The 16,289-nt window shown below is 39.0% G+C and overlaps 1 protein-coding gene across 1 annotated transcript in view; it reads right to left on the bottom strand.

The window, feature by feature from the left end:
* LOC138902764 (uncharacterized) overlaps positions 1 to 16,289 on the bottom strand; it is a 31,732-nt gene that overhangs the window by 526 nt on the left and 14,917 nt on the right. The window contains exon 5 of the mRNA XM_070190662.1: positions 511 to 642. Coding sequence (XP_070046763.1) covers positions 511 to 642 — 132 coding nt within the window. The remainder of the gene's footprint in view (positions 1 to 510; positions 643 to 16,289) is intronic.

The following is a 16,289-nucleotide window of genomic DNA, read 5'->3' on the forward strand; positions in this document are numbered from 1 at the left end:
CGCAAATTCAACTCTTTTTGCTTGAAGATATATTGCAGGCTTTTATGATCTGTAAATACATCAACATGAACACCATATAAATAATGCCGCCATATCTTAAGTGCATGGACAACCGCAGCTAACTCGAGGTTGGATAATTCCTCTCGTTCTTCCTCAACTGCCTTAAAGCATATGCAATTACCTTCCCATATTGCATCAGGACACATCCTAAACCGACACCTGAGGCATCACAATACACGACATAACCCTCTAGACCCTCTGGAAGTGTTAGAACTGATGCTGAGGTCAACATGTTCTTAAGCTCTTGGAAACTCCGCTCGATAGCCTCTGTCCATTGAAACTTAGCTGCTTTCTAAGTCAGCTTCATCAATGGTGCCGAATGGGAAGAAAAACCCGCTACGAACCTTCGGTTGTATCTTGCTAAGCCTAGAAAGCTATGAACCTCTATCAGAGTAGTAGGTCTGGGCCAGGATTTCACGGCCTCAATCTTCTGAGTGTCTACCTTTATACCTTTATCGGATACCATATGCCCCAAGAATGCTACAGCTTTCAACCAGAACTCACATTTAGAAAACTTAGCATACAACTTATGATCACGGAGGGTTTGGAGTACCACTCGTAAGTGGTCCTCGTGCTCCTCCTCTGAATATGAATAAACCAGAATATCATCAATAAATACTATCACGAACATATCTAAAAATGGCCGGAATACGCTATTCATCAAGTCCATAATTATGGCAGGTGCATTCATCAACCCAAAGGACATGACAAGGAACTCGAAGTGGCCATATCGGGTCCAAAAGGCTGTCTTCGGAATATCATTCTCCCGAACTCTGACCTGGTGGTACCCCGACCTCAAATCTATCTTTGAAAAGCATCTATCCCCCCGCAACTTAACAAACAAGTCATCGATCCTTGGAAGTGGATACTTATTCTTAATGGTTACCTTGTTCAGCTACCTATAATCGATACATATCCTCAGCGAGCCATCTTTCTTATGCACAAACAGTACCGGTGCACCCCAAGGTGAGGTACTAGGTCTAATGAAACCTTTCTCCAGCCAATCTTTTAGCTGCCACTCTATATGGAGGGATGGATATTAGTTGAGTTCCCAGAAGAAAATGGATGCTAAAATCAATCTCTCGCTTTGGAGGAATACCTAGAAGCTCATCTGGAAACACATCTGCGGACATTTTGACTACTGGAATAGACTGAAGTGTGGGTATCTCATCATCTGCATCTCTAACTCGCACAATATGATAAATACACCTTTTTGCGATCATTTTCCTCGCCTTTAGATAGGAAAACCTACCTTTGGGTGTCACTGTATTACCTACCCATTCAAGGACTGGGTCACCTAGAAAATGAAATTTGGCTTCCTTTGCTCGGCAATCAACTGTGGCATAGCAAGCTACCAACTAGTCCATGCCCGTGATAGCATCAAAATCCATCATCTCTAGCTCAACTAGGTCAGTTGAGGTCTGACGACTATAAACTATCACCGTACGACCTTGGTAAACCCGTCTAGAAATAATTAATTCTCCGACCAGTGTAGATACCGCAAAAGGATCACTTAGTATTTCAAGTAAGGATTACAGGGGAGATGCTGCCCGTTTTAATTCAAAATAAGCTTGTCGTTTGATGTGCGATAGTTGTACCTTTCGTAACTTAATGATAGTATTATTATCATTGTTGTAGATTAAGGTGCAAAGAGGCAAGTTCAACTTGGTGATTGGAAATATTGTGATAAGGTATGTTAAGGCTAAACCTTTCTTCATTTTGGCATGATCCCGTAACTATATGAGTTTGATAACGAGGCATAAAGAGAAGTCTGTATTCCTGAACTTATGTACATTATCCTAGTCTCATAAGTTACAATATTCTCCCTTATCGGTACTTTATATTCGGTTAAGTATTGTCTTCTTCCAGTCAAGAGAGCAGAGGGTTTCTATATATATATATATATATATATATATATATATATATTTACAGTATATTTACCACCATTGAGCTATAATTGATGGGCAGGCCCCTATTGGCCAACCTCTGATCAGATGGTAATTTATTTACCGAGCCTACTGTGGCCGAGGGCCTATGAGCGAGCCCTGAATGGCCGAGATACCTAGCCTAGTATGGTCGAGCACCTATGAGCGAGCCTACTATGGCCGAGCAGTTACACGTACCGAGCCTTATAGGGCCGAAAATTTATTTTACTTACTATATTGAGAGAGTTGAGTCAGTATCAACAGGTAAGTATATCTCCAGATCATCTTTGACTCTCAGTTACTTTCAGTTATTATATTATCACTTCAGTTTCAGCTTTAAGTTATTTTATTGTCTTACATACTCGGTACATTATTTTGTACAATATCCCTTTTCTCGGGACGCTGCAATTCATGCGTGTAGGTTCAGATAGACAGACGGGTAGACCTCCTCAGTAGGTGTTGCCCGAGGTCAGCTTGATCAGTAAGTTCCACGTCCTTCGGAGTTGCTAGATCTTGGGTTTTGTGTACATATTCTGTATATATGTATATATATTATGGGTAGGTCGGGGCCCTGTTCCAATCATAGTACATCCATCAGTAGAGGCCTGTAGACATATCCTGCCAGTTAGTGCAGCATGTTGGGCTTGTAGGCTTTGTATGTATATTTTGTTGGTTTGTCAGCTGTAGTAGTTATGACGGCCTTCTCGGCCCAGCTTTATATTGGTATTTAGTCAAATCTAGTTCTCGTTCTATTTTATTTTTTCCTTAACAAGTTGTCTTACAATGTAGCCACATGGCCAAAGTATGACATTGCATGTTCAGAGTCCCTCAGTCGCAAGTTAGTACGATAGGTTAAGTGAGGCACCGGGTGCCGGTCACGCCCACAGGCCCGTGTGAATTGACGTACACTCTTATATCTCTTCCTCTCATAAAGATCTGGGCCATTGAGGCCTCGAAGTAATAAACACAAGAATAAACATGTGTGCAGCTGATTAAAAAAGAAACATTGGTATTTTATACATGATCAACACTGTCACCAACATCGTCATACTCGACCATTACATGCAACCAAACACTAACACTAGTCAGCAAGACTCTAATAAAAGTTTTGACAAAAATCATTAATTTCTCTTTAAGATTCATAATTTAAATGCCAAAATCGAAGATGGAATCATGTAAAATAATTAAATCCAAGTCAAAAAAACTTACCCGATGCAAATGGTCAAAATTCCCTCCGAGATCGCCCAAATCCGAGCTATATAACTCAAAATGTGATAAAATAACCAAAATCTTCGAAATAGAGTACTTTATAACACTGCTTAAGGGATACCCATCGCGATCGCGAAGCAGAAAAGTCACTGCCAAAGAAGACCCTCCATGTTCATGTCTCTAGTATCGCGAACGCGATGCATAAATCTGTCAAACCTCTATGAATGCGGAATCTCGGTCGCGAACGCGAAGCGTAAAGTACCGAACCATTAAATGACTTTCGCTAACGAGGTCCCTTACCCGCGAACGCGAAGAAAAAAACTCCCCCAGCTCTCTTTGCGAACAATATTGCTTGCTCGCAATCACGATGTCTTACCTTACACCAGAAAACCAGCAACATAAAATCCATCTGAAATTATCTGAAACCACCCCGAAACACACTAGAGCCCCTCGGGACCTCGTCCGAACATGCTAACAAGTCCCAAAATATATATAGGACCTACTCGAGGCATCAAATCACCCATAATAACATCAAAATCACGAATCGCACCTCAATTCAAGCTTAATAATTTATGTAATCTTCAACTTCCAAAACTCGTGCTGAACCATATCAAATAAACTAGGATTGACCTCAGGTTTTGCAGACTTATTCCAAATGACATAACAAACCTATTCCAACTCCCAGAACAACAATCTGAACCTGATAACATCGGAGTCAGCCAACTTTCGCCAATTAGAGCCAAAACCTTCTAGAAATATCCAAATGCAAATCCGGGCATATGTTCAATTCAAAAATCAATATCCTGACCTAATGGTAACATAAAAACTCCTATCCGAGGTCAAATACACATAAACCAAACTTGGTCAACTCTTTAAACTTAAAGATAAATTGAGAATCATTCTTTCAAATAAATCCTTGTCAAGGCCCCAAGCTCCACCTAGTCGTGATGGCACGCAATCCAACCCGCTAGGTAAGCCAAATAACTGTCAACACAATTCTAATAAAATAAAAGTGGACAACAAATGAAAATAACTAAATTTCTGTACAGTAACCCAAGGATTGGTAGAACAAGTTATGACCCACTACGACTTAGATTTACCAGCTAGTAAGAAATAAATAAAAAATCTATTTGGAACGTACATAAAAGATTACATATCTAAAGCCACCTAAGACAAGTGGTAGCTATATTCGAAAAACAAGTACATCTTCAATTCCAGCTCCCATCATACACATAATCTCAGCTCTAAGATCTGCACACAAGGTTCAGAAGTATAGCATGAGTAGAACCGACCCCATGTGCTCAGCAAGTATCATAACTAACCTCAGCGAGATAATAAAAGCAACAACCCGATAAAATATAATAACCAAATATCTATTTGGTGCGGCGCGCAACCTGATCCAAATAGAAATCTCATCACGACTCTAAGGCCAATATCAAAATCTTAGTAACCGAACCAAACCAGTGATCAACTCTCCCAGAGCCTACATCAACTAGAAACCCATCAGATTTTCATAATCTGCGTGTACGCCATCAAGAAAGAAGCATGAGAGGGTGACCTTAGGGGGATGGATCCATATCCACACGCTACATGGATAACTCACGTGCTAATAATATCAACCGCACGGACAACTCACATACCAATAAGATCAATATCTGGATCTGCACGGATAATTCACGTGCCAATAACATCAACCACACGGACAATTCACGTGCTACACAAAAAACTCACGTGCCAATAATCATAATCTGTCGGCGTGGTCACATGATGAATATTACAATTCGCCCGGGCATGGTCACAGGCATAACAACACAATCTGTCTGTCATGGTCATAGGTTATATATCACAATCTGCCCGACATGGTCACATGCATCCAGCCCAAATCAAATCACACATAAGCAAATATACAAGAACACATGTATATGATCAATGAATATTGGATTTTGTACTTTTGAAATGGTATATGTGACATGATAAAGTGTATGCGTATGCAAAGTGTGCTATCATAGCTCAAATCAGCAATTTCATCACAAAAATAGCAGATATCAAGTTCAATAAGGAGATTAGCCTCTATGTAACCTCAAAACATTGATCAAATAGCTCACAACAGTGTTACAACTATGAGAACATTACAACTTAAAGCGTAATAATAAATTCAAGGGATGTCATAGCCTAAATACTACCCCGAGCATGGATAAATACCCCAGTGCTCGCACATGGGCTCAAACCCCACACATATTTGCACCCATAGCATCTAACTATCACAAATAACTTGGTTAACTAGCACCTCAATCAATTTTAGGTAAGATACTTACCTCAGGCAAGCAAAATCAATACTCTAAGAAGCCCTTCTCGCATGAAAAAGCTTCGAATGGCTCGAATCTAGCCAAAATAACTTAATATCATAAATAAAAGCCATCAGAAATGATTTCGAATAATAAAGCTTCGATTTTTAACTAAAATTAAAAAGTCAACTTGAAAGGTCAACCCTGGGCTCGTACTCTGAAACTCGACAAAACTCAGAAATTCTGGACACCCATTCCGATATGAGTCCAACCACACCAATTTCATCCAATTCCGACCTCATATCGGCCTTCAAATCATCAATTTATGATTTAGAAAAGTTTTTACTAAAATCCCATTTTTTTTCAATTCAATTCAATAATCAATCACTAAATTCATGGTTGGAATCATGAATTTAAATAAATCCGAGTAAAAAATTCTTACCTCAATCCAAGTAGTAAAAATTGTCTCCAAAATCGCCCAAAACCGAGCTCCAAATCCTTGTGAGAAAAAGTAACTAAATTTCGAAATAAGTAAAAATGCAGCAGCTATCCCAGCCTGGATCAGATCCTAGATGATCCTGAAACTCACGTTTGATAAGCCTAATATGATCCTTGCGATATTGCACCCAAGATAGTCTTTTGTATCATCCAATTTGGCCTTAAAATGAGGAAGCTGTGATGTTTTGATGTTTTAAAGGACGTTTGAAAATTTCAGGGACATAAATGGTATTTTCGTAATTATTTTGCAATAGGAAAAAAAACCAGCAATCAGAAAATCTTCATTTTAGCACCCAAAACTCATTCGGAACCTCCCGGACCCAAATAATATTTGAATTTCATTCATAAAATACGCTACGAACCTGCTCGCACATTGAAAATACCATAAAGAGGTCATCTTGACCCGATATTAACCATGGTCAAACTCCAAATCCTCAACTTAACTAGTTTCCCAAACAATGATCCAAAACACACCCAAGCCTCTCGGGACCGCATCAAATCATACCAACAAGTATAAATACATTATCCAAACTTATCCAAAGCTTCAAAACAGCCACGGGAACATCACAACAAAGAATCAAGGTTTAAACCGAATAGAATTTCTCTTAAGTTATTAAATCTTCTTTCTTTCAAAAGTGTCCGAATAACACATAAACAATTTGGATTGCTTCCAAACTTTGCACACACGTTTAATTCAACTATATAGACCTACCCAAAGTCTTGGAACAACAATTGGAGTCCAACAACATCAAAGTCAACTTCTGGTCAAACTTATGAACTCTTAAGTTCTTCAAATTGCCAACTTTCGACAAATAGTGTTGAATATTTATAGGAACCTCTGAAATCAAATCCGAACATACATACAAGTCCAAAATTATCATACGAACATATCAGAACAATAAAAACCCGATTCCGAGTCCGTTTACCCAAAAGTCAAATCTTGATCAATTCTTCGAACTTAAAGCTTCCAAATCAATCCTGAACCTCTCAAAACCAAAACCAACCATACACTAGAGTCATAATAAATCATATGAAGCTACTCGAAGTCTCAAACCACCGCATGGAATGCTAAATCTCAAAACGACCGGCCGGGTCGTTACATTCTCCCCCACTTAAACATACGTTCATCCTCGAACGTGCCAAGAGTCATTCCAAAGTCATCAAATCACTGTATAAACTTGCCATACACATACCCACAAGTGATCCCACATCACCTCAACCTATATAAACCCGTCAACATAACCTAATTGAAGATTGTTTCTTCAACCTTAATATATCAACCATAGACCCAAATTCCAACATTCGAAATTCCTGATACGATCCGATTCTCATATATATATATATATATATATATATATATATATATATATATATATATATATATATATATATATATATTATATCAATCTCAACAAGCTGTAGCAAATCATATATATATTCCCGAGATATAAACAAATGACGTAACCCATCGCTCATATGTTCGCTGCAATAGCTCTTACCACAATAGCTGCCTATTAAAAAATCCGATACCAGTAACATACCTCAATCAAATATAACCTTGTTTCAAACTTTCACAACACTGCTAATAATGTAAGATACATATAGAAACTCATTACCACTTACTCAATGGACGCTATTCGACCGACGAGCCACAACAAATGCCCCCTAGTCACATACGATACAATCCGTGCCCAATAAGTAACAACTCGAATATAGCTGATAATGGAAAGAGAACCAAATAAGAGAACCACCTAACAAGTCTAATGAATACCACCACGAAGTGCAATGCTACGAACACATCACGCCAAGGAGAAACAAGCAAACGAAATAAGCACAAGGGATCGTATCCCAACATAACTTTATTGCAATGTGTGACCAAATCCAAATAACGGTCCACATGGATTACCTCGAGCAATGATGATCACAATAAATAACAATATGCGTACCAATCAACAAACGCGCGAAGAGCATTACCATAACCATGGAGAAACGAATATCACTATATACCACCAACAAGAAGACCATAACCAAGGCGCCACCAACCACCCAGCACCCCAAGAATCATCTCGCTCGAATTTTTAACAAAAGGCCCAGACGGGACGGCATCATGTGTGTAAATAATCAACAGTCTCACAATCCATTGTTGCACAAGAGAATAACACATGGAACACATCATATATGAATAAGATCAACTTTAACTGAATGACACACCCTTCAACAATAGCTGTGTTGAGTAAATAAATCTGACCCGGTGTAAGAATAGACATCCTCAATAGGCCTAATAGTGGCTTCTGAATTAGTTTTGATCCTCCGAAAATGGGTAGGTAATCTCCAAAAATTCCACGATAACCTATCCATAACACATACAATCAGCGGTCAACCTCTTGACATACCTTCACCGTCCGCACCCAAGGAACTATCTGCCTCTGAGAATCCTCCTAGTCTTCAAGTCCCTATAATACAAGAATCTTCATATCTGATCCCAACTCCACTATTCAAGTAACTTACACATCTCTCATACACAATCATCTCACAAGAAACACTTCCATGAGTCTTTCACGCCACGTAACAAAATCTGAACATCAACAGTCAACAACCAGGCAATTACCGTAGTTCCACTCAAGCATCTACAAGTCAAAACATAGTGCGCCTACTAAAATGCGCACCCTTCTCATGTGATAGCAAATAGTCTCGGCATTCTTCTAACCATCTGAAATTGTCCATGCTGTCTAGAACTCATGACCTTCCTTTTGAAACGGAACCACAAACTTGTACATGTAAACCTGAATCTCACACATCGCACCACATCTATCATACCATCATATGAAAATACGAGAATCCCATTATCAACCTTGAATCACAAATAAGATACACTCAATCAGCCAGAAACCTTCCACTTTACCCCATCCAAGAGAAAAATCATAACATGCAAACTACTCCTCATACCTGTAGAAAACATTTGTCTCAAGCCGTGGTTGACACAATCGAGAACTCTTCAAAACCCATTTTCACATAACCATGCCACAAGAACTAAATCCCTCTAACTCAACCAAGTCACGCAAATCACCCAACCAAAGAGTATTTCCATAACATATATAAAACCTTATTACACCGAAAGAACCGATCACTTCTATTACTATGTTAATCCAAACCACAACCAAGCTGACCCATTTCCTTGGGTTCCTATCGACTTACCTTCAAGATAAAACTCCTCCTGACATATACACTACGATCTTTAACCAAATCTCATCCCACAATATTCTAGCATGAAACCACATCATTCTGAGGCCCATTAGCCCTTGTATTCACTCTTAAACACCCAATAGTATCACAATCAAGATGCTCACTCTGCAGAGACCTTCTGTGAATTTGAAGCTATTTAACTAACCTCTCTGATACTAAAGTGTAGAATCACAAATGATACAAAAATACACTATCCAATGCAAATATCATATCTCAGCCATATGCAAATCCGGGAAACCCTCAAATACAACATATGAATCTTGAACTCATTAGAACCTTCTCGAGAATCATCCACTACGCTCTAATCCCCAATGCACAACCATTACGCACTGAACGTCTTGTGCTTCACCAGCACATAGATACCCAAAAAGAAGCAACCAAATAATTCCTTTTCCTCGCTCTCTATGTCTACCACGAATAACAATCCCGAATATGCCTCAGACCGAAACTAATATAATACATAACGATGCAATCAGATCGTTAATAGTATACTCCCCCACTTGGCTCAAAGCCATAGAACATAACATCTGATAACCCACAATACCCTTACTTTATTACTCCCATAATTAATCAATGTAATTCAACTAAATCCTTCATAAACCCATGTATCACTAATAAAAAATGTTCCTCAAATCAGCTTCTAAGCGCATATCCATCCTCGCGACAGTGGTGCGAACTTCGTCAAGCGCTACAAACCCAAATTCAACACATATTATACTGATAGGAAGGAAACTCTTCACATAAACATCATAAGGATCACACAACCTAAGAACATCGCGCAGGAGATAACCCACCTGCTTAGCCTCTAACTGGCATATCTCTATGCCCTTTCATGGCCACAACTACTATGCTGTCACTTAATCCTCTTGAGTCTAAGCTCGTCAAAAATACATAAGAATCCACTTCATTCCGCAAATGTACAATATGAAAGACCTCTGACCACGCACATAACTTGAGATCGTACAATACATCAAGACAGAAATCAAGCACTCAAGGTCCTTCATACATCCCAAGAAAACTCTTCTTGTCACAACCAGATCATCTAAGCCTAATTCTAAGCCACACATAATACTCATCATATAGACATCCAACCACTCACTGAGCCAACAATCCCACTCCTAGGGACACTACCGGACATATGAGTCCATAAGCACATACTCACACAACTGAAATCACCGAGCCTAAGTTGCGGTCTGAACCTGGCCTTAAGTCCTTTAGACAGGCCTATCTCCACAACACAGAAAACATGTTACACCCTATATTTTCGTACGTAAAAGTGCATCGTAAGCAAATTAATGTAGGACCAAAAAATGAGATAATATTTGAAAGTATATAAAGTAAGTTGATCATGTTACATCAAAGGTTACAAATATTAGAGATCATTAACAACAAGTACAAAGAGGGTTGGAATGTTCAGAAGCTAAAGGAATTGAAGAAAATAATGTTTCGTCGAAAGTCGACAAGTTGGAAATGTTATAACATGTACTTTTGGGGTGAGACTAGGGTGCTTAACATGATAAGGAGAATATATTATGATTTATATTAGTTGCATGACAGCCGTGTGTTATGTTTTTAAGTCAAGAGAGTAGTGGAACAAAAGTCGATAAAAGTCATCACAAGTTACGTTCATAAGTTTTACTGAAAATTGTGGTCAAATGTAACTGCAATTTTCTCCCAATATACATAGAGTTATGGGGTGTTCCACCCATAAAATTAAATATCTATGAGTCTACTTTCTCATGCATTAAATGGTGTATCAATACAATATTGGAGTAGAGAGATATGGGCATTTTTGCGAGACTGCGTAGGCTGCTAGGTGACAAGTAGGTGTGTCACCTACTTCCTTAAATGAGAGCCCAAAAATGGGCCATTTCTGGTCGTCCAAAGAGGAATTTTAAAGGCCTATTTTATTCATATATTAGATGGAAAATAGGGCATAATAACCAGACATAAGCTCTGCAAAAAGCATCCCAAATACTTCCTACAAACCCTAATTGATTTTCTCTCCCTTTCAAGTTCTAATTGGAGGTAAAACCTAGAGTTTGAAGAACCAAGATAGGAGCTGAGTTATCCAACAAATAAGGTGAGTTTACTGATCTATTTCATCCATTATTTCTGCTGTAAATTCATGGTAAGTCGTTCTATACTTGTAAGAACTCACGGGATGGTTATTGGAAGCCGTGAGTTCGAGTTATTCACTTTTAGCGGACTGTTTTGTGGACTGTTTTGTGTTGCTGTTGGGCTGCATGTTTTACTACTGTTTCATGGGGTTTCGGAGGAGGAAAGGGTGGAGAAACACCATATAAATGTAGGGTGGTGGTCTGGTCGTTCATCGTAACATTTCCGGGTCGTTTGACACTACTACGGTGGTCATTTTGTGTATGAAGAGATTGGGGTGTATTGGACTATTTTGTAATATTTGATGGTGTATATAAGGATGGAAAATAATGTATATATGTTGTTATAGTTGTGTTCTTTTGTTGGTGGTGTTATCTTGAATTTGGAGGAATTAAGGATTATAGGGGAGATGCTGCCCGTTTTAATACAAAATAAGCTTGTCGTTCGTTGTGCGATAGTTGTACCTTTCATAACTTAATGATAGTATTATAATCGTTGTTGTAGATTAAGGTGCGAAGAGGTGAGTTCAAATTGGTGATTGGAAAGATTGTGATAAGGTATGTTAAGGCTAAGCCCTTCCTTCATTGTGGCATGATCTCGTAATTACATGTGTTTGATACCGAGGCATAAAGAGAAGTTCATACTCCCGAATTTATATACACTATCCTAGTCTCATAAGTTACAGTATTTTCCCTTATCGGGACATCATATTCAGTTTAGTTTTGTCTTCATTCAGTCAAGAAAGCAGAGGGTCTATATATATACAGTATTATAGTATTTTTACCACCATCGAGCTATAATCGGTGGGAAGGCCCCTATTGGGCAACCTCTGATTAGATGGTAAGTTATATACCGAGCCTACTATGGCCGAGTGCCTATGATCTAGCCCAGAATGGCCGAGATACAGAGCCTAGTATGGCTGAGTGCCTATGAGATAGCCTACTACGGCAGAGCAGTTACACGTTCTGAGCCTTATAAGGCCGAACATTTATTTTACTTACTATATTGAGAGAGCTGAGTCAGTATCAGCAGGTAAGTATATCTCCAGATCATCTTTGACTCCCAGCTATTTTCAGTTATCATATTATCAGTTCAGTTTCAGCTTTAAGTTATTTTATTGCCTTACATACTCGGTACATTATTTCGTACTGACGTCCCTTTTCTGGGGGCGCTGCATTTCATGCGTGTAGGTTCAGACAGACAGACGGGTAGAGTTCCTCACTAGGTGTTGCCCGAGTTCAGCCTGATCGGTAAGCTCCACGTCCTTCGGAGTTGCCGGGTCTAGAGTTTTGTGTACATCTTATGTATATCTGTATATATGTTATGGGTAGGTCGGGGCCCTGTTCCTATAACATTACATCCATCAGTAGAGGCTTGTAGACATATCATGTCAGTTGTTGGTTTGTCAGCTGTAGTAGTTATGATCGCCTTGTCGTCCCAGCGCTATATTGATTTTTAGTCAGCGTTAGTTTCCGGTCAGTTAAATATTTTGCTTCTCAAATTGTCTTGTAATGTGGCCCCATGGCCAAAGTATGACATTATATGTTCAGAGTTCCTTAGTCGCAAGTTGGTATGCAAGGTTAGGTGAGGCACCGGGTGTCGGTTTTGCCCCCCAGGATCGGGGATAGACAAAACACATCTCACACCTCATCCACGACATCACATGCCATCAAGGCACGACGGATACCGAGTGCTCAACATCACATACGAGTGAGTGGAAGGAAATCAAAGAGATACGCTTTACTACACGCTTTGTAGCTTCTCGAAGATAGGTATGGATGTCATCATACCAATCCTACAGACTCTACTAGACACATGCTCATGACCCATAGAGCCTATGAACCTAGAGCTTTGATACCAACCTGTCACAGCCCCAATATACACCTAGTCGTGATGGCACCTAACCCAACCCCCTAGGTAAGGCAAATAACAGTCAACACAATTTTAATGAAATAAAAGTGGACAACAAACGAAAATAATTAATTTCAATACAATAACCCAAGGACTGGTAGTACAAGTCATAAGCCACTAAGACTTAGATTTACAAGCTGGTATGAAATAAATAGAACATACGTTGGAATGTACATAATAGATTACAAATGTAAAACTACCTAGGACAACTGGTAGTTATATACGGAAAGCAAGTACATCTTCAATGCCTGATGCCGTCATCCACAACATCTCAGGTCCAAGATCTGCACACAAGGTGCAGAAGTATAGTATGAGTACAACCGACCCCATGTACTTAGCCAGTATCATAACTTAACTTCGGTGAGGTAATAGAAGCAAGAATTATTAATGTTACTCGCCAATCACCAGTACAATCCATAATTCTAACAAGTACAGAACAGTAATATGATAAAATCATGAAATATAAAACAATTTAGCTACTCACAATTTTCTTAACATACTCTGCTCAGACAACAATCCAGCATATAACAAAGATATGCAGATAAATCAAGTAAATAGCCAAGGAAATTGCAAGTGAAGATAAAATACAATAATCAAATATCAATTTGCTGCGGCACACAACCTGATCCAAATAGAAATCATATCATGGCTCTAAGGCCCACATCAAAATCTTAGTAACCGAACCAAACCAATGATCAGCTCTCCCAGAGCCCACATCAACCAGAAACCCGTCGGTTTCTCACAATTTGTGTATACACCATCAAGAAAGAAAAATGTGAGAGTGACCCTAGGGTAATGGATTCATATCCACACGCTGCACGGAGAACTCACGTGCCAATAATATCAATATCTAGATCTGCATGAACAACTAACATGTTGCACGGACCACTCACGTGCCAATAACATCGACCGCACGTAGAACTCACCTGCATAAAATCACAATCCGACCGGCGTGGTCACAGGATCATTATCACAATCCGCCCGGCGTGGTCACATGCATAACAACACAATCTGCCTAGCGTGGTCACATGCTACGAACCTGCTGTTGGGACCAAACACACTCACGCAAGTGTACGTGGTCGTCAAGTAATAGAGTAGTGAATAGAGTATCGTTCCCACGAGGACTTATGATTAACTTTTGACTAATTCAACTCAAATAGCTTATCGATTCAAGCAATTTCTTATAAAATAGATAATTGTCTAATTTACTACCTAAAGACTATCAAGTAATGGAATACCAAAAATCAACGCAACACTTAAATAGTTTTAAATAACAATCAATGGGAGATAATATTCCAGGGTCACGGGTTATTTAACAATCATGTTGCATTCTTAGCTTAAAATAACTAATTGATTTATCTGGATTATTGGTTCACAGGGTTGATATTACTCATAAGAGTCTGTCGAGCCCTTACTAGCCTATTCAAGCTAACTTAATACCTATATGTCTATGGAATTAAACTTAACAAGAACGCATTTACAATTCCTGTATTGCAACCGAGCAAGGCAATTAGGTATATGTCTATCCCAATTGCAAATCCTTTCCCCGATGCCCGGGTTTAAGAACTTGCTCTATTTAATTCTATATGCAATCTAGAGTTCCCACTTTCGAGTTCAACTCTAGATTCGTAGATAGTATTTCACTGTTAGCTACTCAGCAAAATAATTAAAAACAGAATTAAATAAACAACCCAATATGATAAAATCAACTTCGTCAAATTAAACTTCAAACATCAACATTCATGTATACCCATGACCCTAGAACAATAGGGTTCTTAGCCACTCATATTCAGGCAATCATCAACGATTTACAAGAGTGCATAAGAATCAATAAAAGAAAGAGAGAATAGGAACTCAAGACGAATTCTGTGGTTTTTGAACTTTGTTGTGTCTTTTTCCTCTTCTCCAATATGTTCTCTGACCTAAAGGAGGCGTTTTTGGCTTATATATTGCGTACAAAAGTCGTGGGCCAAAGCTCTCCTATTCCTAGTCCAAATCGGCTTCAGGGATTGATGCTAAGGTGGATGCGACGCATCCACCTCATCCTCCATTTCAATTTTTCCTGCGAAGTTGGATGCGACGCATCCACCTTGTCCTCTATTTCTCAGCTTTGCATGCGAGGGTGGATGCGACGCATCCACCTCTAGTTCCTCCATCTCAGCTTTTCCCAGGTGCGGATGCTATGGCGGATGCTATGGGCTGCCTTCACTGCTAAGGGTGTGCGAAATCTGATCTTTTTTTCTAGATTGGATGCGACGCATCCAATCTCCCTTCCTCTACCTAGAGCACATTTTCTTCATATTTTTGCACTCCACACATCCTAATTCACCACACACAACTCAATTAGTCATAAAACCAATAATTAAACCATGTTGGGCATTTTAAAGATCAAATAACATCAAGAAGCGGTTATAACATGGGTAAAGTCACATCAACACATATCAAAATATGCCAAACATCACCTGCTCACACACTCAAAACACCATAAAGAGGTCATCTTGACCCGATATTGACCATGGTCAAACTTGAAATCCTTAACTTAACTAGTTTCTCAAACAATGATCCAAAATCCACCTAAGCCCCTCGGGACCCAATCTAATCAAACCAACAAGTACAAGTATATTATCAAACACCCACAGGAACATTATAACAAAGATTCGAGACTCAAATCGAATATAATTCACTTAAATTGTTAAATCTTCATTCTTTCAAAAGAGTGTTTGAATCACACTTAAACACTTCGGATAGCTTCCAAACTTTGCAGACAAGTTCAATTCAACTATATAGACCTATCCAAATCTCGCAACACCAATTGGAGTCCAATAACATCAAAGTTAACTCTTGGTCAAACTTATGAACTCTTAAGGTCATCAAATTGCTGACTTTCAAAAAACAGTGCCGAATTATTCTAGGAACCTACGAAACCAAATTCAAACATATGTACAAATTCAAACTAGTCATACGACCCTATCAAAATAATCAAAATCCAATTCCGAGTCCGTTTATACAAAAGTCAACCCCTGGTCAACTCTTCCAACTT

The sequence above is a fragment of the Nicotiana tomentosiformis genome, chromosome 12 (genome assembly GCF_000390325.3).
Source record: "Nicotiana tomentosiformis chromosome 12, ASM39032v3, whole genome shotgun sequence".
Classification (NCBI taxonomy): domain Eukaryota; kingdom Viridiplantae; phylum Streptophyta; class Magnoliopsida; order Solanales; family Solanaceae; genus Nicotiana; species Nicotiana tomentosiformis.